This window comes from Saccostrea echinata, unplaced genomic scaffold (genome assembly GCF_033153115.1).
Source record: "Saccostrea echinata isolate AGI-Se365-2 ecotype Australia unplaced genomic scaffold, CSIRO_AGI_Sech_v1 ptg000054l, whole genome shotgun sequence".
In the NCBI taxonomy this organism is placed as follows: Eukaryota; Metazoa; Mollusca; class Bivalvia; order Ostreida; family Ostreidae; genus Saccostrea; species Saccostrea echinata.
This window is the reverse complement of record NW_026889803.1, coordinates 12370807-12398762: the sequence shown is the minus strand read 5'-3', so window position 1 is coordinate 12398762 and position 27956 is coordinate 12370807. Positions and strand designations below refer to the sequence as shown.

At 32.7% G+C, this 27956-nt stretch overlaps 1 protein-coding gene across 4 annotated transcripts; it reads right to left on the bottom strand.

Annotated features, from left to right (window-relative positions):
* LOC133172184 (uncharacterized) lies at window positions 1–23833 on the bottom strand. Of its 4 annotated transcripts, none has more exons than XM_061307025.1 (3): window positions 23727–23833; window positions 12806–12875; window positions 1–5264 (listed from the first exon to the last, which is right to left on the bottom strand). In XM_061307025.1, the coding sequence occupies exon 3, from the start codon at window positions 4431–4433 to the stop codon at window positions 2076–2078; it is 2358 nt and encodes a 785-aa protein (XP_061163009.1). In that variant the 5' UTR covers window positions 4434–5264; window positions 12806–12875; window positions 23727–23833; the 3' UTR covers window positions 1–2075. The 4 variants fall into 4 exon arrangements, with proteins under 4 accessions (XP_061163009.1, XP_061163007.1, XP_061163008.1 ...); XM_061307023.1 differs by lacking the exon at window positions 23727–23833 and adding an exon at window positions 23012–23358; XM_061307024.1 differs by lacking the exon at window positions 23727–23833 and adding an exon at window positions 23094–23358.
* Window positions 23834–27956: the final 4123 nt, after the last annotated feature.

Genomic DNA, 27956 nt, shown 5'->3' with positions numbered 1-27956 from the left:
TATCAGACATATAGTTTATTTTTGATTTAGTGACAGTAAATGCTATATGGATAGAATTAAAATACACCTGTACAAGCAGCTTGAGAACACCTACCTAGTCCAAACCTTTGTCAAATGTTCACAATCTTTTATCACAGAAAATTCGATGTGTTCACAAGTACAAAATCCTGCAGTTCATGGACTTCAAATTAAAAACAAAAACAGGCCACCATTTTAAGTAAAAGTATAGGCACCCTCAAATCTATCTTATTGAAAAATACACCTTTCAAAAACAAAATATTGGTACGAGACTACTTATGAATTATACGTTTTTACTACCAAAATTTTTCCAAAAAAAAAAAAAAAAAAAAAAATGAGACAATCATAATACATATTCTTTGCAGCAGCAGTTTACAAAAAACTTGAATTTATTTATTTTTTTAAAATAATGCCCTTAATTACATTGGAGTAAAAATAACTTCTTGTCTCATTAAGCAGTTCCATATCTATGCATAAAAAGAATATCTTTTTATTACAGACGTGATGAAAAATCCTGAATCTGTACAATATACCAGTACATGTACATATTGAGTAAATTTTCCAAATGAAACATTGTTATCTGAAATTTTGAATGGTATTTCCTGATTGTAATTGTTGAGTAAAGTACAGTGAATAATTTTTCAGACCTAATAATGTAAAGATCTAAAATTTTAAATTGGTTAAGTTTAAGTGAATCAGCACAAGGCTCTGGTCTGGCCCACGACATACAATGAAATTACATCGCAAAACCAAGGGCAGATAACCATACAGTTTATATAAAACCAATCTGAAGTTAAGACTAGTAGCACTATATAAAATTGATATCATATAGCTTGAAAAAAATCAAATGTACATCCTAGCTGATGTGGCCACAAAACTCAACAGAAACAAGGTTACAAAAGCTGCAAGAATGGCACATGTAAACATTCATACTTAATATTCTTCAACAATTAACAAATTAATTTGTATGCAGCAATAATTAAAAAAAATTGGGATAAAAATGAGTGATGATATTTGGATTAAATTTTTAATACATTTTAATACATCATGTTCTAGTATGTATATAATTTGCATTCTTCATGCATAAAGAAGTTTAGTGGAGACAAAAATCCTACACAAAATCATTCTGTATAATTTTCTAGACAGTGGCCTGCATACAAGTGTTAAAGTCAGCAAGCTTTTAATATTGGAATCCTTAAATGAACAAACCATTAAAAATCATAATTTTAAAAATCTCTAGGGCAATTTATTTTTTTTAAACTAGAATTCAAATCATTTTAAAAAAAAATCCAAAATCATTATTTACCTAATCTGACTTGCAAGATTCACATCAAAGACACCAAGTAATAATTCCTTAGGTGTCTGAATATACATGTATTTATAAAGTTTATTTCTTTCAATCTTTCTGAAACAATAAGTCATAATTGAAAAAATTATAACAACAATTCTTTATTAAATTGTAGCTATACTTAAAAATACATGACTGCATGTCTTAAAATGAAACGAAAAAAGCTTGCCCTTTTTTTCAATTCCTGCACAAAATTTAAAATATTGATACCCGTACAAAAATAAATTGCCAAGGCAATGAATACTTTGAAACTTTTATCTCTGTGCAGAGTTTGGAAATAATCAAAATGGATGTAAAACTAACAAACATTAACAATACAATAAATGCTACATGTAAAAAAAAATGTGCAATACAAAAATGCAAGTCGATCACTGAATTAATTTCAAACAGAATATTTTTGTAGATCCAGTGCTACAATACATTCATGAATTGACAAAAAAATTCAGTATTTTTACATGATGATATATGGTTGGTATCTTAAAAGTTTATGGAAATTAAAACATTGAAACAATGATAAATTTATGGAACCCCTGAGAAACTGAATGATTTATATAAGTTAGTTTGACAAAATGGCAGATAATTTATTACAGTGTTGATAAAAGAGATGATAAAATCTGTTATTGATTACCATGATTACTACTTCCCAATAAACATGCTGATCAGGAAAGATAACTCTTAAATGCTTGTCAACCATTTAGGAACAAATTCTTCACACCAGTGTTGACAACTTTGTGCCTGAAGGAGCAACATGTTTCACAGTTCTAAATGGTTTATCATAGGCACTGCCATTAGGTAGGGCTTCGAAGCCTCTCTTCTCTGCATACCGTCTCAATGGTCCATCTGGCAAGGTTGAAACATTTGTTCCAGACTTGATAATGGGTTTCTGAGGTGGAATTGTTTCCGTACTTGACTTCTTCTTACCTGCCACATCCTGATTTGAACCACTTGATTTGTTCTTCTTTTTACTGAACATTCCTCCAAAAGGATTCCATGAAGATTTAGATTTGGAAGAGACACTAGCAGAGGCTGCTCTTGGTCTTAGTTCATTCGTACTGGCCTCATTTTGAGCATCCACTATCCACTGTTGAGTGCAAGGCATTGCATGGAAACTGTGCCTACAAGATGCTGGTCTCTGTAACTGATCACTGATATTGTCCCGAGTTTGAAACAATTTTTGGATGTCTGCAGAACTTGCAAATAGGGGCCTTCTTCCATTTTGAGTTAAATTATCAGAAGATGAAAAGTGCCCTTTTCCTGGCATTCCAGGTAAAGTCAAGTTTTTCGGAACTCGAATATTGTCCATACTCATATTTGTGAGTTGATAGAAACGTCCATCAACAGAACCAACCCCAGAACTTGAGTTTGATCTATATGAGGAACTCTCTTGTGAACTATAGTCTCGAGAAAGTGACACATTTCGTGGCAGGGATCCAACTGAAGACATGGGTGGTGGACCCAGTCTTTCACAGCTCTGTTCTCCATACTCCTTCCCATAATATCCTCTGGGGTTATAATAATTATCACTTCCATAATTTTGCTTTAACACTTTGTCTTGGAAGTAAAGCACTTTGGAATCCTCTGTTTTGACATCAAAATCCTTGTCAAATCCATAGTAATTCCTGTAATTGCGATCCATATCGATCATTTTGTCATATAAATCACCTTCAAATTTTTCAAGGTCAGAGGTCACAGATTCCAGCGTGTCATCTGCACTTGTAACATTTTGAGGAGAATGCCTCATTTTAACACTAGAACTCCTTGATCTTGACACTCTGTCACCACTATTTTCACTAACATCATTTGCTTGAGTATTATCCTCTTCTTCAATAATGGCAAGTTGTCGAAGCTGTTCCTGCAAGGAGCTAGATTCTTCTTTGGCTTCAGCCATTTTGGTCCTGCGTCGGACTGCCCAGGTAGTTTTGGAGGAGTTTTGAATTGCACTGTTATCCTGCTGCGTAGTTGAGGTAGCTGTGGCTAACTTGGGAGCTCCATGAACAATAGAAATGTCTGTGTCTGAAATCACATTCAGAGAAGTTAAACTTGAGGATAAAGGAGAGGATACTGTTGTTCCTTGACTTGAATTTGTTCCATATCCATCATCTGTATCTTCTGATTTCGGAGACAGCTGGCTGATGCTTTTGGTGGATTTTTTATCAGCCTCCTGTGGTTCAGTATTAACAGGACTTTGAAACTGAATTTGCATATTGTTATTGAAAATTGTTTGCTCATCCTTTTGAGTTTTATATTTTTGCATGCTCTGTGTGATTTTTGTCTGGTTCTTTTCTTCCTCCGCTGTTGTCATCATGATCATGGTATCCGCTGAGGAATCACTATGATCACTAGCAGAATCCAAGACATCCAGCATGTCAAATTTCTTCCACAGTTCCTCTGTTGACTCTGGTGTGATGTGATTCAGTGGAGGACTTAACACTCCATTGACAGGCTTCTCCTTTTCTTCTTTAGTCCAAATTTGATCATGTTTCGTCACATTAGTCTTAGTAAGTGGCTGAGGATGTGTCCTAACACCATTATGCCTATCAACAGTTTCCTTTTTAATAATTCCATTTGGAGGTGATACTGGCCTTTTGCGAATGCGAGGAGGCAATTCAGGGGGAGGGGTTTCCCTCCCTTTTTCAGTTCCTTGAAATGATGAAGTCTCCGTCTTTTTAAGAATTCCCCTCAGCTGTTTCACTCCCCCATTCACAGTTTTAGTTTCTTGTGCGTAAGAATTTTGTTCAAAATATTTTGTTAAAAAGTTTCTATTTCCAGCATGAAGACTCAGTCGCTCTTGTGCAGAAGTAATTTTGCTACCACATTTGGTCCCCCTTGGGGGTAGAGGTGGAGTTCTGTCCCCATCACTTCCCATCTTCCCCTGCTGTGATGAAATGTTTAATTGGTGTCGATGATGGATATCTTTACTAACCAGGTCCGAATGTCCCTCCTGGGGCTGTGAATATACTGTCCTGCTATGTCCTTGTACCTGTGTGGAATTTTGACCTGGGGTCACACCAATCACTTGAACCATCCTAGCATGGTAAATATCATTTTGCCCTGCAGTGCTGGTCATTTTTACTATCTCTTTGATATAACAAGATTTCTGTTTATCACTTCAAGTCTGCCTTATTACTTAACAGTATGTCACACGACCGGACAGACTTCATAATATCAATGAATTTGTTCCAATTTTAACCACTGTTGTATTTATCCAAGCAATCCAGTAGAAAACACATAGAAATCGCCTTTGTCATGCCAGCCTTCTCATGCATGATTTATTAATATTCTTGAGGCTTCCTTTATATTTTGAAAAAGTAATTGATCATCATGATATCTTGGTAATAACACACTTGTATTTCTTTTGTTATGTATTTTTGGGGGGATGAATATTTTGTGGAAAAACTTCCTTCACTAAGTAAATCACATTAAAAAATTATACACTGATATGAAAATGAAATCCTTGGCAAATTTTCTGAATGTTTTTTGCTGGTCATAAAATCCTGCTTTGAATATGAAATCACTTCTTCACATCAGATAAGACATTAAATAATGCACATTACTCCCTTTATCTCTCCTATAAATACAGTAATCTTGTCTAAGTTTCACTTGGAAGATAATTTTTTTCCCCTCCTAGAAGATACCTGGTGAATGTTCTATAAACAAAACTAATCGATTTTTGCAGCAGAAATTGCAGCAGGATGATTCACACAGGTTATAAAATCCGGAATAAAACAGATGTTGAAATATAAACTGCAACACCACTCCAACTCTCGGAAAGAAAACACAAGAAAAAACTTTTCCAAATTATCAGTTGATGAACTGTTTGCATTGAACCTTGACACCGTTTCCAATTTTTGCAGCTGGTCTCGGAATTATAAATGGCTCCTGTTCCTTGGTTATTTACCTGAAAGAAAATAATCACAAGAGAAAATTAGAGGTCTCTCTCATTAATATTCTTTATGACAAATAATTTTCGTAGGCATAAATTATATCCAAATGACATTTAGCTATTTATACATAATATATTGCTATAAGAAATTTTCACACCTACACATGCAAGAACATTTTTTTTCTCACAATGTGTGGAGGTTATCTTAGTTCAAACCATTTTTTCTTATTTACAAAATCTAAAGATTGCTAATATGTACTCCTAGGTTTATCTATCAAGATAACAATAAAAAAAAAAACATATTTCTATGAAGCTCTCAATAATAAATATTGGGGGAAAAAAAAGAAAAATATTTGAACAATGTTGGAATGTTGACAAATCACAGATGATTGGTACATCACTGATCAATAACCATTATAGATTGATAGATTCAGAGATCAAAGAGAGACCTCACACATCAAACTGTCCAATTCCACCCCTTATGTTTAACTCAAATAACATGTCAGCACAAATGTCAGAGGGAAAAAAAAACTCACAATCTCAATTAAATTATTAACTCAGCATCAAAGATGTTAAAGTAATTTTTAAACCACTGGTAAAATAACAAAAACTAAATACCAATTTTCTAAGAAAGTATATCCACCAAAAATATTATAGTAAAAAATTCCCTCCTTTTCAATTTTGAATAAATAATCCAGAGATGTATCATCAACAACTTGTGTATGAATGATAAAGCAGGAAAAAACTTACTGTACTTGAATAAAACTCTATTCATCGCCTCCAAGAAGAGTAAAAAAATTATTATACAAAAAATCCACTTGATGAATGTTATAAGATATGTGTCTGCTTTACACAAGTGAAATAATCTGGCTCAAGAAGTTTTTGATACAAGCTTGGAAGAATCCCTCTTGTTCACAGAGAAGATCAAACAAACGATTCCAGACAGACAACTCAACATGTTGCATATGGCCACTTAAACCACAGCAAAATGTTCCTTACTTCATGTACTGCCTTTAGTGCAAAGCCTTCTGATTTATTCAATTATACTAAAATAGAAACAGATGAGTCATGAGTGCCCTCCCCTTAAATGCACTGTGATTAATTTATGAAGGCAAAAAAAGAGAGAGAATCGCCAGAGAGAACATGCTTGGTTTCTATGTTGTGACCATCAGAGGTAACAAGAAAAATCATGTATCTTACAAAGTAAACACTTGTTCAGAGGGTAATCATTACAAATTTTACACAAAGGTGTACTGCAAACCTCCTTAAAACTAAAGACACACAGTCCGAAGGTCAAACAACTGTCAGACAGGCAGAATGACACATCCCAAATCTGAAATGGCAGGAATTATGCAATATGTAATGACAAGACGTGCTAATTTTAAGTGTCAGAAAAAACATTTACATTTTGTCACTTGAACGCAAAACCGTGATGTACATATGCAGATTTGTAAATCATTAAACATATTTTGTCATGGCGGATTCACTGAGAAAGGACACATCTTCTCTTTCTCAGGTCTTTTTTGAAATGCATGTAAGAAGATATGACTGATAAACAGACATAATTATGTTGAACACTGAATTATTGTGAACATAAAGGAACATCATGTAAAGTAATTGGTCATTCACAGTTGAGTAATTCCAATTTTCAAAATTAGTATGAATTGGGTAGGACAAATAAGTACACCCCATATTCATAGGATAAAGTTTTATAATGAAGCCTATAGAGGCTAGAGCTGTTCATCTTGAAGTTGTAATTCATTATCTAGTGTTCGGAAGGAAAATAAGTATATAATAGATATGTTATAAACAAAGAAAATATTGATCAGTATCTGGTCTTCAAAAATCAGAGTATTACTCTGCACTACTTGCAAAACTCCTAATTATGATCCTAAATAAGTCTACAGTTACTGAAAAATCTAGCAGTACATTTTTCTTGGCAATGGCCATAAAGAAACAAAAATAACTTAATCAATAAGGAGCTGTTCAGATCATTTACAGGTACTAAAATGAACAGTCTTTAGTTTCACATAGAATTGCCATATCTCACTCCGCAAGCCTATTACGTCCATGTAAAATGACCCAACTGAAAGAGGTAAACAATCCAAAAATGTATTATTTCTTATAAAATATCTTTGTAATATTTCCCATAATGACACAGCGCAAAAATTGCATTGAATGTAAAAAAAAGCTCAATTTCAGTGTATGAAAGAGAGTATTTTAAACACTGGCCCTCAACTTGGAGTCTTCCTATATTTTTAACACCTTTATATAAGCAGGAGTCCTACATTAGCACACAATTCACACCCCGCTGGCAGACAGCATTTTGTTCGAGCAATTTTTTAAATGTATTTTTTTTTCTGAGGGAGAGTGAGTCATACCCTCCTTCTCTCCTGCAGATTAACCTCCTGTCAGGCAATTTCAGGTAGCATATTACAAAATACCAGACCTCAAGGAAAGAAAACTTCATATCTTCTCAACACTGTATACCTGCTTAAAAAATGTCTTTTTAATTTTATCATGAAAGCAAACAATATAACAATTATATCGAGCCAGAAAACAAAACTACAGAATAGGAGAATTTTCCATTAACACTCATTTAAATGTAAGTTGAACAGGTGGGGCAATTTTATCTAAGCCCAGATCGAATCGAGATGTTGGGTATTGAATTCAATCAATAAATGATGCAACATCTTTAAGTATATCCAACCATATATATAATGAAGACAAAAATTCTGTGAATGAATTCAAATGATAATGGCTTGCACTGCATCAACTACAAACAAAAAAATATAGCTCTTCACCTAGTTGACTTTTCTACCTTTTTGGCACAGTCGTCATGATACGGATTGCAATAATTGCATCTAAGCTTGACACTTACAATCAACAGAATAATAATAGGCAAACACGCCAATGCACATAGGATTTAAACAACTAAGGAAGTAAAAGTCAATAAACTTTCCAGAGCCAAATTCAATCAAGTTTCACAGTTCTGTACATATAATATCAATCGTTCATATTTTTATTTTGCCTTTTGGAGAGATCTTCGACTTTTAATCAATTTGGCAATGTGCACGGCTGATACAAAGGCATCCAAAAATTAACATTCCTTGATATAATCCTTTAAAGAACTCCCTGGGTAATACCTCGAGCAATTTAACTTCCATGAGATTTGTAACAATGATCTTTTACAAATGTCCTACAATTATGACTTGCTTGGGTTGTCCATTCCTCAGTGCTAATTTACTGCACCCTATTTAAAAAATACCATTCTACAAGTTAATCCTAAAACCATCTTTGTTGCCAAATTCTGTTAATAGTTCAAAGTCTAAATGTGTTATGATGTTTTCCATTTGCATGTCAGGTAAACTTTTATGTTTGACAAGACAGGAATGCAACAATCAATGCACTGTATATATATTTTGTTCAATTCCAATGTACTTATCACTGCAATGACAGCTGACAACAATTTGTCGCCCTCTCTCCTACATATCCCCCCTCCTTTTAGCCACTGACACAATAATTACCTATCCCCCAAATCCACAGTTGGACCCACTGAACTAAACCTATTTTACAGTCTAATTCAATGTGATATTGATGATTTTAATTAAAACATTTCTTTAAGTTGGACACTCCTTCTTAGTGGCTATTTATAAAACACACGGATCTTTTCAGACTTGTACCAGATGCCCCCACCTTGAGTTTTCCTAGTCTTCTCCTATATGTTAACACACCTTTCCCCTTCATTCAGTTTCGATTTCAGAATAATCAATAAATTTATTGCCAAACATATTCATTGTGGGCGGTTTCTTAGTTTTGGTATTGTGGGAATTAGTACCCGAGATTCTGTAACAATTAATACCTAGCACTCATTTTCCATTTACCCATTTCTACTGTTGAGATTAATAGACAGAAAAAGAAATTGCTCAAGAAATAGAATTAAATTGATTGATGGAAAAAGATCACACTATGGTTTAAAATGACCCAGCTGTTCAGAAGTTCAAACCACAATTAAGCTACCATATATACTCATCTATAAGTTGGTATTTTGGGAGTTAAATTTCGGTCCAAAACTCTCAGAGTTAAATTTTGGTCCAAAACTATGCGACCTCTAGGCAGATCATAGAAAGATTGGTATTTTTCTGGACAATGAAAGGTAGTATTTTATAAACAATCCTGCCGATTATCGTTGAACAGTCTTTATATATCATTTATGTATTCTAAGATTATGCACATTAAAGTATACAAGTATTTATAAATTTTGACAATTTTATTTTTACCTTAAGTGTGCGTTACTTATTTTTTAATGATTTAAAATTAAATATCAAAGTTATTTCTTAAAAATATTGATTGAAACCCGGTTAAAACATCAGAGAATTGATTTGAAATTGTCAACCACATTCTGGAAAGAAAGTTGTACCTACTTATGAGCAGGTCAATGGCGAATCCCTCCAAAATAACCACAAAAAATACAACCGACTTATAGGCAGACCGACTTATACGAGAGTATATACGGTACCTTAATTTCAACTGATGATATTTGGAAGGGAAATGTCTAGAACTAATGCAGATTCAATATCCATTCTTTAAAATATTTCAATATGTGCAAATCGTCAGAATACACTGATATATTAACATGTCCACATTATATTTGATTTAAAAAAAAATATCTGTATAACAAAAATTTTCTAGAATATAGAGCAAATCAATTTCTGTCCTGTGAGTTTCAATTAGATGTTATATTGTATTTGATTCTTGTCAAAAACATTACAGACAATATGTCCATGAATCTCTCTGAAATGATCATGGTCAAGCATGCATGCTATTACCATATATGTGTCCAGTCAGCAGAAATTCCTTTAACATTCATGATCTTTAGAAAAATCTCTGAGGAATGTGCTCCAAGTCAAAGAATCAGACAGCCAGACTAAATGTTGACTCAATGGAATCTAGGCATGTGTTAAAAGTCACAGATGTCCTAAAGGCGCAATGTAGTCCTGGTACTCAAACCAAGGCATACCAAATTAAATTAGTCCAGAATTATTCAGAATCTCATTAGTCAAAATTAGAAATAAGACTGGAACAATCAAGCTATTCAATATGAAAAGTCCGAAACCATTAGCGGTCTGCCAGCAGCAAAAGTGTTTTTAAATCTCACTTGATATGAGTCTCCCAGATGCATCAGAATACAATATCAAGAGCAATCTTTACAAAATTTTCCTTTGATGGAAATATTCTACACACTCTAAACTAGGAAACTACTGTATAGAAATTGTAGCTTGACTTAAATATATTCTGTTGTTTAATCAGACTTCCAGAAAATGAAAATAACATATTGACAACTTCCTTAAAATGGAGGATTAATTATCTAAAACTCATTATAATATAATTAATCATTCAAATAACATGTAAAAAATAATTTCTTCACTATCATTACCTACAAAGTAAAACATAAAATTATCTAAAATGTACAAATACCACACCTGATGTCCGCTGTTAAACTACAAGATTTCCCTGAAGATTATAATTCCTTTTTGCTTTTTAAACATTAATCATATACAGTAGTTAAAAAAAAACATATTAGAACAGAACTAGGTCACTGTTTATGCCTGATACACTGTCCATCATTTGAATGTTTACCTGTGAAATTCCACAAATAATTGTTGTGGAGTCAATCCTACAAAATAATGATCTCTATCCAATCCACTCTGCTCCTAGGGCTCTCCCACTGATTTAAATCAACATCCGTTTAATAAAAAAATGAAACCTCCACTTGATAACAAGTTATTTTCAAAAACACAATCACAAGGTATTAAAGTAGATTCCTCAAGAAACATGTGTAATTATAAACAAGTAAAACAGCCTTCATCGGGGCCTAAATGTTGTGATCCCATCCCACAACTTGGAATGGCCATAATGCCTCTAGTCAATATTGACATTATTTGTACTTACAGGTAGGCCCTATTGACAGGCAGGTAAATTTATTACCAGCTACAATCTATGAAAGCTTCAGATAAATATTGTTCAAGTTTAAGTATCCTGTGTCAATAAAACAGGTAGAAATTATACCACGAGAAGCATATATACACTTCACTCCATGAACATACATGTATCTATGCCAGAAGCCAAGTAAACTAACATCTAGTATGCAATACTGCACAGTCTTTCTGTGTCAAGAATTTACATGCTTGTAGTAGCTGGCAAAGTTGATGTACTCTTGATCACAGGGATGTAGTTAATTAATGAATGTGCTGTTTAACTATCTGGAAACTTGTTTTTTACACAACAGAATGTGTAATAAAGTAAACAGAAGTTATGCCACCAATCCCTAATGTACACTATGAAACACTATCAAAACAAATATATGACAAACATCCAACAAATGTTATTTACAGATAAAAAAAAAAAAGAGAAAGAAATTGAAAACATACCTATCTCAGATATCCATTTTCTATATATATATGTGTCCATCAATTGCCCTGTGTACACAATATTCTTATTTCAACGAAATTAATTTTTTCCTCCAATAGACAGCAAAAAAGACTAGAAACCCTGCAGTTTTGTGTGGGTGCCCTCTTGGGCAATAAATAACACTACTGTAAGTATTTGTAAGGTAACTCCCATAAAATAGCCACGACCATCCTTCATAGCCCAGACATACAATGTGTGACAACACGACATAACCTTTATTATTTCCCTATGTAAACTTAGTTCAAGAACTAAAAAAGTTTTCAATTTAAAAAATGAACCTTTGCCTTGTGAGAGGTTACAGAATATATGGAGGAGTATTTAATGTACTTTTTCAGTATTTATTCATGTCAACTTTACAAATGATTCACAGAGAACTGTTAAGTGTTGCTCTCTATTAAACCAGGCAACACCAAGATAATTTTTTAACATATTGTCTCGGGGGAGTGTCCTGGGATATGGGAGTACCTTTACAGGTAAATTGGATGATTTTATGACGTTAAAATCCATTGGCAAATGAATTTTGGCAGAATAAAATTAAGAAACACTTATGAGCACTTTTATGACATGCAACCTTGGTAACAAAGAACATATTCATGCAGAATAAATAAGCTCTTGTTTTAAGGTTTCAGTAAAAACAGAATCCTAAAATATATGCCAAAAACTCCTACATTTTCCCCTAATAATTATAACAATTATGTCTCCTCCTCCTGCCCCCCCCCCCTCCCCTCCAAAAAAAATCCATTAGATACATAATATTAATTCTTTATCAAAAAGAACATCTTGGTTGAATGAATTCACTCATATATGAAGTATGAACAAAACACGACACAATATTTCTGCAGACATTTTATAGAATTTTCTGCAGACCTTTCGATTTACAGATTTGTATTTCTTTTTCTTAAAGATTCAAATCCCAAACACAATGAAGTCCAACTTTGACAATGTATTAAGATCAAAAGTTACCAGTATCAATAACTTAGAAAACCTACTATTGTTTTGTATTGTGTTAGAAGACAATGGCTTTTCTCTTCTTCAATCTGCTGCCTTCTTTTCCTAAAAGTCAGATAAGAGTTTTATCTACTCACCATCCAAAATTTCCAAGGCATTGAACCCAGTTCAACAGCTTACGAATATTTACTTCTGACATTAATTCCCCTGAAAGAAATTAAAAATCCATTTTTAACTCCTTGACATGACATTCTAGCATTCTCAAGAACTTTAATATCATACAAATATATCTTATGGCTCCTTTAAGAACAGATTAACATTTTTTGAAAAACCCCTCAACTGTGTTGAATGGGTAGAAAATAGGATTATTGCAGCTTTCTATAGCAGCGGTCAAGTAGCTTTGTTCCTGCTAACCCAAAGTGTAAAAAATGACTGTGAATTAGCAACTATGATGTAAAATGTACCAGTTGGAATGACCATAACTCAAAACATCAGTCAGACAACAGCTTAGGTAGGTTTCCCATGGCTTTAAGAGGATCGAGGTTGTTACAAATCCATTATAAATTACTCTATTTAATGGCCCATACTTTAGGAACAACAAACATACACAGAAACAGACCTTTTTGATCAAATACTTTGCAATCTTTTACAAATATCTTTGTATGTAATATTTTGGGGTTAATCTAAAGTTAATGAAATTGCAGTTTTGTGTCAATTTTGTTATAGTTTCATGATAAATATCTGCTCCACAGACTCATTTACCCCAGGTAACAGTTTTAACCTGCTACCATGAAAACAGCAAAAAATAGAACAATTAAGTGAAAATATCCCATTAGCTTTATATTTTGTGCAACAGCATGTCATACAAATGACAAACACCTTACTTTTTTGAATAATGGCATAATGACTTTAATTAATAATACTTTCACTATTTATTTTTTCTTTTAGTTTCATCTGACCATGCATTGGTATAAATGTTATGAATTATAATGAATATAAACAAGTATAGGGAAGGTAAATTGCCTTGACTACCTCTATACATGTAACAGAACTTGTATGATCTAGGCTCTAGCTATCATAAATATGACTCCATGTCTTAAGAGGCTATCAATATGAATGTTAAGAACAAACTTTCTAAAATATAAAGTATTAGCAGTGTACTTTGGTTTAAAATATATCTAGCCTTTAAAACAAGTTTTTGAAAAAAAAAATAATGTGAAATTTGGAAAATTAATTACACTAAATGACAGGCACCTTTAAAAAAAATCTCTTCAAAAGCTAGAACACAATTCAGACCACTGAAAGTCAAATTATCTTTGTGGGTTTAATTTATTTCACAAAAAGAGGAAATATCTTAGAATTAGTGTTTTCTATAAAATGATCGAAACATGAAAACCTATATAAATTTAACAAAAAATATAAGTACTATGGCTTAATACCTATAAAGATCAAGAATGATAAATTTCTTTTTTCCTTTACAATATTTTTTGTTAATGAACCTTTTTACCAGTCATAACTAATCATAACTAGAATTTTCAAATTCCAGGTTACTGACATTTACATAAAAATGTTAACCACACCATTTGAAACTTTTAAATCAACAATATTACTTGAAATATAGCTCAAATGTTGAGTAAAACAGGACTTAAAATTCATTGTTATAACTATATTAATTTAAATGTAAATTCACTTCTACTGGTACAAAATAATTAGCAGTGAATTTATTCTAAGACAACCTGAAATAGATTTGGATCTTACACAAAAATAGATACAAGAAATTTACATTGTTTTTTTTTTTTTTTTGTATAACTTTCTCACTCTGTATTTTTTAATAACTTTAACTTTCATAGTGTGAAACAGAAATGTAATAAATTTTAAAATATTCAATCCAGAATTTCAAAGCAACATTGAATAAACTCTAGCCCTCTACATATAATAGGTCAAGCCCACCTTTTTCTCCCATTTATTTCCCTAAAAAGATGTTTGTTTGACAGGGAGTATAGTGGTTCTTCTCTTAACAGTTCCACTTCATGGTCATGACTTTGATTGGTATCATCCTTTTCTTACTCTAGCTCTATCCATTAACATGTATAAATATAATAAGTACAAGCCAGCAAAAATTTCGTCAGCTATTTATAACTTATTGTTAACTGCATGTGTTGATAATGGAGTCCCATTAAAAAAAAAGCACCTTAAATTTATATGATTTGTAAAAACATGGAATAACAGTCATGAAATCTTAAAGGAACATTTCCAGGCTAAGCAGTATTTTTTTTTTTTTTTGGTTTATTTTTTTATTTTCTTAATCCATTGTGGGTCTCTATTTGACACATTGTTTTCATTTCCTTGGGGTAAAACAGATAATGCCTCCTGTGAGTGAAGATGGCACAATATGGTGTACATACCCTACAGTCAAAATCCTAAAATACTTTCTATTTTAAGATGTCTAACACTGAAACCATGCCTTGAAGTACTAAATGGAAAACAAACACATGAAAAGGGGACTGAAAAAAACCTATGGATTACATAAAAGTACACAAAATGAAAATTTGAACTTATTCATTAAATATTAAAGATGAAATTAAATATGGTTTGAGAATGAATCATAGTTGACATTTCTGCTAAAGTAACAAACAACAGCAGCATTAATTACAAGATAATCATGTAAGACCATCTCAGTTCATGAAAACTGACACTTCATTGAAAGAAACCCCCAGAGTATATTATTGAAACTTGGTACAAATCACGTTCTTCAGTTAAACAATGTTAATGTTCAACTATATACTTGGAAATTTCAAAACAACATACAGTCAAACCTTGTTATCTCAAACTCCAAGGGACCAAGAAAATACTTCGAGATATCCGAAGATTTGAGATATCCAGGGTAAAATACTTAAAGAATAAGCAGTTGGGACTTCAAAATGAGTTTGACATATCCATGGTATTCGAGATATCCGTGTTCGAAATACCATTAAAGTTCAACTGTACCTGAAAATATCAGGGAGTCTGTTTTGACATGTAGTGTATAACAAAAAACAAAGCATCAAACATGACATGGAAAAGACAAAACGTTTGCCAGAATACCTTCAATGCATTTGTTAGAGCATTAAAATACACCAAGTTACCCAGTATAAATGTGCTCCATTACATTCATCATCTATCCTACAGTAATGGCAATGTACCATTGTATGTCACTGGAATCTTCCTTTTTGTTGACAAATAATGAGATGTCGTAATTAAGCTTTAATATACATGTATTATCTCTTGATCCTGGAAAAATGCTGTATGCACCAATAACTCTGTGATATGGTCAAACCCCAAGTTATCTCAAACTCAAAAGTGCTGATAAAAAACTGCAAGATATCTGAGGATTCAAGATACTGAGGTTAATATAAAATACATAATTAAAAGCACCAACTCACTTTTTCAAGATATCCATGTTTGAAGTATAGAAATTTGACCGTATTTACCTCACTATGCTATCACTTGCTCTGTTGCGAAATACTGTGAAATCACTAATTTTCATGGGGTTTAATTTTCATTGTTTTCAAGGTTTAAAGAGACCCACAAATTCATGTTCATCACAAAATGTAAAATATGTCATATACATAACTACTCAACAATTCTTCATCCAAGAAATGAAATCTCCATGAACTAATAGTTTTTCCTCAAACCAAATTGACCCCAGGAAAATATGATTTTACAGTATAAAGTATGTCACACACTGTTTTACAGGCATTTATGACAAGAGGATAAGTATTTCACCACCTAAAGCAAGTCCAGACTATATCCATTAAAATTGCCTTGCCAAAAAAAAAAAAAAAAAAATCAGCCAAACCACAAGTTCATAAGATAGTGGTTATACTTGTGCAAGAAAAACAGAACCTTACACAGTATAATTCAATGTAAAACAGCCATGTGTAAATGAATCTTAGAATCATAATTGCAAACTTGACCCCTGGGAAAGTTAAATACCCATTTAGTCAATACATGTAAATGTAAAAGTGACAATATTTGGAATTCGCTCATCAGCTAGATGAGCAAATTCCAACATTGAACTAAACAATAAATAATAAAAAGGCAAAACATCTAAGATAAACACCATAAGCGGCATTAAAAAAAAATAGTCCAAAATATTACAATCTGGAGGAATCGTCCAAGAGTGACACATCCTAGAAATTATCTGAAATTCACAGCCTTATATACATGTACATATACCAGGTCTATCTCCAAATGGTCAATGCTGGTCAAGACCATAGGAAAGCAACATTACACATGTAGAGTATCTCAATTAGTTGTTCAGAGGGAAACATTTCAAATAGGAAATTCCAGCTGGGATCCAAGAAAGTCCTTATTATACTATATTATATTCATAAAAATAATTTCTGGTCATATTTGAAACCATCTCACTGCATTAGTTTTCCCAGTTAAGATGAGAAGTACATGAAAACTTTAAATTGTGATTCATGTTACATGCGCACCATTTTCTTTTTTCAAGTCCTTTAACATACACATACTCCAAAAGTTCACTAACTGAGTTAATACTTAAATTTAAATTAAATTTTATTACAAATTTCGGTTAGTTATACATGTAGTTACTTTCCTATTTTTTTTACTTACTTATCACACAGTCCAGAATGCAGTATAAAAACATACAGTATTGTGTTTTTCCTTAATTTCTCAACTAAAATTGCAGCTCTTTTCAACATGTGAAATAATCTGATCAAACATCTATTTTGAAACTTATTCATACAAGTTAACATTTTTTTTCGAGGCCTAGCCGGGTGCCACATAAAATGTACATGCATTACCCGCAATTTACTGATTTCTCCATTTGTGTCATCCTACTGAATGGAACTGACTTTCTGTGGAAAAAGTTTTCATTAACAATGAAAATGATACTTCAGATTAAGAATATTAAACAGTTAATTCACAAAGGCTTGCAAGATTGATTTTTAAAGCTTTCAAAATATTGAAACTCACCATTCATCAATCAATGCCTATGAATTCCTTCAATCTATTTATTCTTGAAAATACTAGATGGAAATGACCACAACACTGCATAATTTTTTGTCCTATGTTCACCCAACATCTATAACAGTCAGTTAGAAGATTAACAATTCTTGGTCCCTTGCTGTGCTCTTTGAAAGAAAAACGTTCAGGGGCATTTAAAGATTTTCTTTAGACTTAATTTAGATGCTTTTGTCCAGCACAATACTCCCGAGCACTTTGGAATAATGCCACTCAAACATTAAAAACTGATAAATACTGAAAATATTTCGTTTCTTCCGTATCACTTCTATTGTATTCAGTAAATACGCAAGTTGACCTAGATTTGAGGTCTTCTCTTGCTGCACACCATAGGTCATCAATTTTTTTCCTGCACAGGTTTACACCTGCGGTAAAATTACGTGCTTAGAATTGAATTGAAAAGAGCTACCTTTGTTTGAGAGATCTGTCTACAGAAGACGTTCTCGCGTGCTTAGATTTACTTATTTTATGGAAAACAAAAATGATTTTTCATCAAAATATGACAATTTAATAATGCATACAGATGTTCCATAACCACAATGACCTGTTTTGAATGGATAAATAATTTTCAATATTAATAACATCCATATGCTGGGACAACATTTTTCAATAGGCAGCAATGCAATTATAGCTGTATATTCTGATACAACGATTAGATCCTTAAGTAATTATGTAATTCTTCTACCAAGGATCAATATTAATAGTCAATATCAGTAATATTCAATACAAATTATTCAATCTGTACAATTTTAAAACAAAGCAAACATACAGGTATTACTGTTTTAATCAAACAGTGCATTAAAAAAATCCACATCCAATCAAGGGATTATCAAAGCACGATTTGTCTGCACCAGGCTATTAATAGCTTATTCAAAAAAAAATTGTCCCAATTGTAGCTTGAAGTTTTCAAAGTCCCTGCAGTCTATAATAGATAACAATAGCCTCTTCTGCAGATTAAGCTATCTGGGTAGATAATAATTCATTGTTAAAACCTAACCGCAAGAATACAAAGGTGTATTTACACGAATCTGACGCACCTGATAAAAGGCTATAGCCTTATCTATGTGAATACACAACTCATCTTTTTGCTGAACTTCTTTAACCCAAAGTTTAGCAGAATTAATCCCCTCCTTATGCAGAACTTCAGATAATGCTTTACAGGGTACACACAGAACTGTGCTGAAGAGGTCAATAGTGGCTCCACTCTGATTACAAAGAAGTTCTATCATTTAACATTTGTTTTGAAGATCTGCACCAAAAATTAAAGCATGCAGGTCACAAACAGTACAAAATAACTTATGGAGGGTTTGTAACATGCAGAATTGTCAGCTTATCCTCTTCAAAATGTTAAAATTCTTTATTGATACAGTGATACAACCAAGTAATGATTACTTGTTTCACACAACAATCAAGATTACCTTAATAGAAAATATAGTGACGTGTGGCAAGGGTACTATGGAAGTTGGAGGGGGGGGGGGGGGGGTACTCTTGCAATAAAGCTTTAGATGAAAGTCCTGCACCAACCAGTAAAGAGTGCATGTTTTACACAAAAATCAAGATCAATGGAAAACAATGACAGTTACATGGCAAGCTTCATTGCTATGGAATGACCATTGAGGAGATCGATGGGGATATGGGAACCCAATCTGTGATGAAAATTCCTGCACAAATGAAGCAATAATGTACTGGTACCTGTTACACTATATCATAAAAACAGTCTCACAGCTGAGGGTTGATTATCATGACATATGATCTAAACTTAGAGGGTACAACTGACTGAAATTCCATCTTCGATATCATATTCATACATCATACCAAAGGATCAGATAGCTGTTAAAAAAAAATCAATGGAAACTTGGATCCTCTATCAAATACTTTAAAGCTGTTTATAGAGACATCAGGTAAAAAAAATATGTGGCAGGCATAAAAAACAATAATTACACATAATATACAAGATATACATGACATATATATCTTATGCCCTGACTTATTTCTTAATTATGCAAATTACAAACTCCAAGGGGGTCTCAGAAGAAGAGACGAATTATAACTTTTTTTTAAACCAATCATGTGTCCTTGAGAATAGTAAGAATGCTCATTATTTAAGTATAATGATACAAAGGGCCTTTCTTTGAAGTTGGTTTTTTGTACAATTATGGAATTCTTTCAACACTTGGTGTAAAATCAGAAATATTTATCTCCAATGTAAAAAAAGATCGAGGTCTGTTGTTTTCATTTTTTTTTTAAATTTCAAGACTATGATGGATATACAGAGTTGATGGCTATAACAGAGAATTGAGCTTACTGTAACTTCTTGAGGAATGTACATACTTAATGATGAATAAATTAAGAAGTCTTCTCTATATAACAGAACTTCAAAAATTACAGAAGATTCCTTTTTGTGCTGGTACCTAGTATATGTAATGTACTGGACAAATCACATTTTAATGCTACAAGTGTAGACAGGTTTCCATTTACACTTTCCACCAAGTCAACTTTTTCCTCAACCTTAAAGGCTATTCAGAAAAGGAATTTGACATGCCCAAAATGACTTTTATGGACCTTTTAAGAGTACAAAAAAGGCATGTCATAATGTGTATGAAAGCCAGATATAGAGGCAGGGCTAATAATTGACCGCATTTATTGATCACCTGCTGGTCAGTTGAATGGGGGACAATACGAATCACATGACCTTAGCATGCCACACATTCCTGGCGCCTTACTCTCGGTCCTCCCATTTCTGTTCAGAGGGTCTTTCAAATGCAAGACTCTTTTCTTTTATACTTTACTATACGACTGGCATAGCATGCAAAAATTTCAAGTTGGAATTTTTTACCAACTAGCATGCATGAACCTGAGCTACATATCTATATATGGTAGTGATTTTGTCAATTTGGTTATATGATGCCAAAATAGGTTGGGAAAAAAAGTTGTAATTATTCAAAATCAAATGTAAAGTTTGAACAGGCAATGTTCTAAATGGAGATGAAAATTATTAATAAACTCTTGGACATATGTAAAATTGATTGTTCATTCAGTATAATTACCAACGTGAAGATGCAACGATTAACAGGAAAAATAAATGATGGAGCATGCAATCACTACTTAAATGAATTTAAAGTTTACGATCTTGTCGATGGAAATCGATTAAAACTACAAACTTGCATTTGCTGAAAATTAGCACATAGCTAGGCCATATTATTTTGCACTACAATTAACACCCCTACATAGCGAAAAATCAATAAAGCAATCAAATTGTCAATACACTAGTAATGACGCTGCAGATTTGGTATATATGCCTGGAATAGAGACAATTAAGAGGGCTATGTATCAATCATGTAGGTCTAAAACAACTCCTTTTCCCTTAAAGAAATTTTCATAGAACTTTTATTTTCCGACAAATAGTTCTAATAGTTCCTTTTTACATAATACAGCTGGCAAGCTTTTTTGCTTAATTAATTGCAACTCCTAGAATTTAAACTTTTCTCAAAAAAGGAAATGGCTTACTTTTGATTCGGTAGTGAATAAAATTCTTGGGTACATGAAGAAAAATTTATTGAACTCATCAAAAACTGTATGAAATTATCTCCAAGTATAGGTGCATGACTGGCATGTTACTGTGTAAACAACTTACATGAAACACAATTGCTTTTCATCATTTTCATCAAATACTCATTGCAAAGGGGTAAATAAATTTATGCTTAACCTTGCTTTCCCAATGATTTGTGCCCTTACAGAAGCAATACAAAACATTCTCTGAGATTTGAATTGCAAATAAGTCATAATCTAGTAATCTTTACCTTAAAGTCAAGTGTTCCCAAAATGATCATGAATCCCCTTCCCTTCGCCCAGAGCAAACACAGGTGTTTAAGAATGCAGCACAATGTACAGAGCCCTCAAGAGATTTTTTTCATGATTTATCCCTTGGAAAAAGAATCTTTAAAGGAATTTCGCATTATGTAAATCATATCACTTTAGGAATTCAGGAGAAACTTGAACATGTGCAAGTGAAAAAAATACAAATTGTTGGACAAATCCGAGATGGGATTAAAACCTGCATTACTGGGGCATCAACCCCGAGTGAAATACCCAGCACACCGTACCCCCTACTTGGGCCCGAATAGGATTTAGACTTATTACAGAGATCAGTTTCACTATCTCTGTGATCTAGCCATGAACTGGGGATAATCCTCAGTATACTCCTTGCTTCTCCCTATACCTACACCCTGATCCCCTGCAAAGTTGGGGGTATTGGTCTACTGCTAAGGGTAGGATATTCTATCAGCTTTAAGCAAATCCTTCCTCTGTGTATACTGAGTTACTCATACACATATAAGCTTTTCATTATGGACAGAAAATATTTTCAGCAAAATAATATATAGAGAGTGTAAAAACTGAACTTAATCATTTTAAAAATAGTCTTTAAGATGTCGATAAAGTCAATAAACCCTCAAATCAGTAGCATGAAACATTTTAGGATCTATTGATCTATTTTTTGTTTTTTATGATTCTTTTTGCACTCTCAAATCTCATCAGCACATTATAAATTGGTAAAAAAAAAAAAAGAATCACAATCAGTCAAAAAAGATATAATTGAGAATTTCAAACCAGTTTAGATATGTTACAGGTTCTACAACACTAGGTGTATTCTGTGAGAGGCACTTGATCTTTACTTGTAGTGTTAAAAAAAACCTGCCAAAACTCTCCAGTCATTAGACACAGAAATTACTTTTTGCTTCATTGCCTCAACTCTTAAGTCAATTAAGAAAATTGCTGTTATTTTGAAGATGGCAAAATCATTACTTGAAATAATTACATTCATTTAAAATTCCAGCGGCTGTTGAAATGTGTTTAATTGTGACAATGCACTACATGACGTATCATTACATTTTGCTTTTGTGGGAAAAAAGTAAGAGATGTGTAAGTTGTCCTTGTCTGAAAAATCATTAAATCACATAAAATCTAGCCTCTATGAAATTCTAAATTGGTTTGAAAGCTAAAAAGTTTAAAACCTTTTAAAAATATGGAGTACCCTGTTATTTAGTTATGTCACAAAGATCTGAAACATTGCGATGTAGAGTAAAAGTACTATATGTAATTCCTGGTAAAACAGGATATCTGAATGGGCATTCAAACATCATATAAACCATATGTACATGATCTAATTACAATGTATCACAATGAGTAGAAAACTGAACAACACACTATGCTAGTCAGAGTTAACAGCTGCAAAATAATAAAACAAGTTTTTCAATTTTAAGAAATAGAACTGCAAGATAAACAAAATATACAGAAGTACAAAAAATACAAACCGCAAATCTATGCATTCTTAGGTTGAGCCAATGCCGCATTAATCAGAACAATATAGTGTGGATACGCACGCCAAGGACTCACCTAATCAAATCACTCTAACAGTGGTTTGTTTGAATAAAGAAAGTTCTCTTTGTTATCCTAAGATTTGCACAAACATGGCATACGCAATGCCAGGTAATTTTACCTGCATTTCGACCAATGTCTACAGAGTAAATTATACAGGTGTATCTCGGTAATCTACGTGTTGTACCAACATAAGACTCAAATACCTGGCATGCCGGCCCCTTTAACTCACAGCTCATGTGTCCCTATCATTCTTGCAAAGCATGATTTTGACAAAACTGCTTAATCCGGGAGATGCAATATTGCTGCACGTTATATTTAGGCAGGTGCTCTCTAGTGCGATAATTATATGTTCAGCTGTAAAACTTATTTTCATTTGATTACACAGTTTGCATAGAAAATGAAGGAGGTTAAATTCTAAGTAATCATCACCTCCATTGAATAAAATTCAAGCAATAATGTGTTATCCAGAAATGGAAAGATGGTGGTAATTGCATTCAAGATGGAGTCTTTGAAACACCAGGGACATCATGCAACTTTGCACCATACAGAAAAAATAAATATGAAAAACAAGTCCCCTAGCAAAACAAATTATAGCAGCACATTTTTGCTCAACACAGGAGCCATGAAAAAACACTGTCACAAACTCACCTCTGACGAAAACTGCATGTTAAGAAAACTTGGTCCATACACAATTATTGGATGAAGAAAAACTTCTCCAAACACGTTTATCAAACTTCCCAATAATAAAGCGATGGCACAGGTACGGCCCTGATGGCACAGGTACGGCCCGGTAGAAAACTTCCAGGTATCTCAGCACCACTATGATTAAGCCGTCAATCAAGCGTACATTTCACTGTCAGTCGTAAAACACATCTCCTGGTGATGTATAGGCTTGTAATTTGTTTGGATACCTAGAAAGAAAATGGATGACTATTACTGAATTTTCGAGACCCCTGATGAAAGGGCACATTATTCGTTAAAGTGTCCCCCCAGAAAAACAAATTGACATCTAAGATAAGACATGTTCTGTTCCAAGTTCTAGAACTCATAATAACTAGGGTTATATTCTTACATTCTGTTCAGTAAACTAGAGAGCATTATCAATATTATTACTTTTACAATATGGCACATGAACTCATTTAATAGAAAAAATATGTTTTTTGCTGTCTTATTCTAGATTTTTTTTCTTTTAATTAAGAAAGGCATAAAAGATCAAAGATCTATCAAAGAAACTTAAAAAGTACATTTCTTTCTGTCAACAAAGGCATAATTCATATATTGCTGAGTTAACATAATTTTGATCACAACATACAGCTAATGAACTTTAACACGTACGTTAATGTCTCTGAAATGAAAAAAAATTACACTTCCCTTTTTGAAAATATTATTATAGTTTTGAGGAAGGTTATAAATAAGTTCATTAAAATGTATCCAAAATTGCTTATATAATTACCTGGCCCAAAAATTATGAAATTATGTACAATTCGAGAGCTTCTTGTTGACAGTAAGAAAACATCACACTTGGACTAAAAACAAAGGTGGTGATGGGAGAAAACTTTCCCACCTTTCATACTACTCTCACGGAATTTTAGTTTCTGACATACCTGGGTTCAAACAAATGGACCGGGCTCCTTCCTCAAAGGAAACCAGAGCGCCACATTGCTTTAATGGGCACCTAGTGGGATCCAATTCGATTCTTTTTTGAAGTACTAATGCTTTACCTCCAAACAAAGGCCTAGTGAACCTGAATGAAAAATTAAAACATCAACAGAAATAGAAAAACAAAAGCCTAAGCACGTCTCTGTCAAAATGACAGATGAACATAAAGGAATTGTTACAGATAAGAAAGGAATACACACTGATAACACAGAACTCCAGATTCTGATATCCTGGCAACACCCATCCACAAGAGATATCCTGTTTACTTTAATTTACCTAAAGAAAAATGTTCAAAAAATGGGCATAACCTAAGGTACAGTTTAACACTTCTTTGGAAACTGACACCATAATTTTTTTGTTATGTTGGACCATGTGCATGCATGAACAAAACTTTCCAGAAATTTAGGTTAGGAGTAATTTTAGATGGCAGACCAAAACAGTTCCCTTAGCACAGATTAAAATTTATACAAAAAAACTTTTTTACCTCTCAAATAGCAACATATCACATCATAAATAGAAAGATAACTTCCTATCAGTACTGCACATGCAGCTATGGTTGGTGGATAAACATGCTGGGATACAAGATGGACTCATCAATGGAATTTACTCTGGCCTGTGAGGAGTAATTATACTCAGAATTAATCAATGAAGGAGACTGACCAAGGGGCAGGCTGCATGTGGTGATGATTTTCTTTAAAATAATGACTCACTTAAAAGGAAAAAAATGGACCTATAGAATAAATTAATTCATTCATATTGGAATAATTTTACACTAATTAAAATATATAATATGGATTTATAATTCCTTGTTTTCAAATCTGTCACTATGATATTTCTTCAATTTATCAACAGATTTTCAGAACACCATAATGAACAAAAATTGAAGAGAAGACATAACAAATGTATGCACCCAATCATACTTGACCACATACCATTTCAGAAAACATGCAACCATGAAAATGATATTACCTTAGGATGTCAAACAGAAAGGAGAAAGGTCACAATTGTCCATAACAACAAACAATCACTCTGTCACCTGCAAACAAAGATGTAACAATGTTAAAAATGCTCATTTAAGGATCAAAAGCAGACAAAACTAAAAAGTTACCTGTGTGAGCTGTAAATGTCACTTAAAGGTGCGAAACACATTGGTGTTTGAAACATGGACCCTTGCTGTGATAGCCATCTGGGATCTAAATCTGTTCCTCTCCTGAAAAATTTTAAGTCTAATTAATCATGGAGTGTTAATTGATTTAATGGTTTACTGATGACTTTCTTCCTATAGATTTGGCTTGAGTCCATAAATGTCACCATCACCCAGAAAGTCTGCATACCAAAATAATAATGACACTGTTATCTTTGGCTAATTTGACTGACATAAAAGATCTCCCGAGTTAGAATGAAAACAAACAACTTTCCTTTCCGTTGAAGAGTTTTATTGTAACAAGTGGTGCTAAGTTGAGTGTTCCATATATTGTTATCATACAAGGACCCAGTAATCTGTACAACACCCAAATTCCAGGCATCCAAACATGATAAGCAGATGTGAATTAATAACTATTGTTTCTGTGGAACCAATTAATTGTACCTCAGTGCATGCCAATTCTGTTCCCTCTAATTTCATACAAATTTTTTCATACAAATTTTTATTTACCATTTGTTTCAGCTTTAATTTATTACTTCAAGGGTTTTTCCCTCTTTCCCCTCTATACAACATATGAATTAATTGAATCAATGAACGAAGGGGTCCTGAAAAAAAAAAATCACTATCAAAATTAATTACTACTAATATACCAACACCACAAAAGAAGTCATTCCGATATTTCAGTGCTTCTCTGTTCAAATTTCATTAGACACTAAAAAAAAAGTCCACCTAATCTCATTTTGCTTCAAAAGCTTTTCTTTTGAGATAAAAACATAGTAGATCAAATATTCCCATTAATCAAATTGTTTTGCTCAAATATGCTCGAAACCGGTGACGCCACAAAATTTATAGCAAAGCCTAATATAAAACACCAAGTGCCATCTATCCCCTCTCATGTTCTGCGACTCAATTTATGGCGACAGTTTACCAATAAATATATATTCATGATTTCTAGGTAACCTCGTCAAATTTCTCTCAAGGAGATAATAGATTTTAGCTAAGCTTATATGCCGGCATAAAAAGGCATATAATAAAAGTTATAATAAAATTTCTGTAAATCGCCATAGACTTTACTGCACAAAGGCATTAATAAAGATTCTACATTTTGATAAATGCAGTCAAGGCCGAATAAGAGAGATTATAAACATATTAGCCATTGATTCAAATGGTTCTTTTATTATATTTTACACCCTTGTGGATAGTGTGTCTCTACTTGAAGAAATAAAATGGACAATATATAAAAAATAAAGATGAGATTTTTTATTAATGAATTAATCAACAATTCAGATAAAAAGCCATTACATTTCAAATGGATAGAAATGAAATTTTAACATACGTTTGATATATATAAATTTCATAATACAATTGCAATTTGAGCTTTCAAAAATGCTTTAGAAAAGATGTTCTAAATGGATAAACTCATAAAGCAAGGCCAAATAAATATTTGAATGAACAAGATTTTTTCCCTTTTAAGTGAAAAAGAAATTAATAACACTATATATGTACTGTCTCAGCATAATATATAAAAATTTGAATCAACAAATCAAATTTATAAAGATAATAGAGGATATTTGATCACTGATCTCAAGAATAATGACCAGTTGCGTACCTCGGATTTAAACCTTCGATCAATGATTCCGGGTTTAAATCCGAGTTTACTCGTTGCACACAAGTAAGGCTTGGCTGAGTACAGCTCAGAATTACGGTAAATTCTGAACCTGGTGTAGGGGTGGTTTAAACCAAGCTTGATATCGTTTCCTTGGATTTTTGGTAGAATATTTTGATATTTTGAACTGTTTTGATGTTGCAGAAATGTTTTATGGTGATGAGGATTGTATTGATAGATTTCGCCGTATTAAAAAGGCTATTCTGCAAGAATTTTTTTATGGTCATATTGTTTTTTCCCCTTTTTTTTTGCACAACTCTTCAATGTGTCGTTTTAACACTGATGCAGCTAAATTATAAAGTTACTAGAAATTTTCAAAAGGGAATTTATTGGGGTACACAAATGTACATTAAAAAGAGTTTTATAGAAACATTCTCATAATTATATAAAATTTAAATCAAATTACAAT

Excerpts from the sequence above, each read along its gene's own strand:
- LOC133172184 (XM_061307025.1), bottom strand. The coding sequence starts at position 4,433 with ATGACCAGCACTGCAGGGCAAAATGATATTTACCATGCTAGGATGGTT.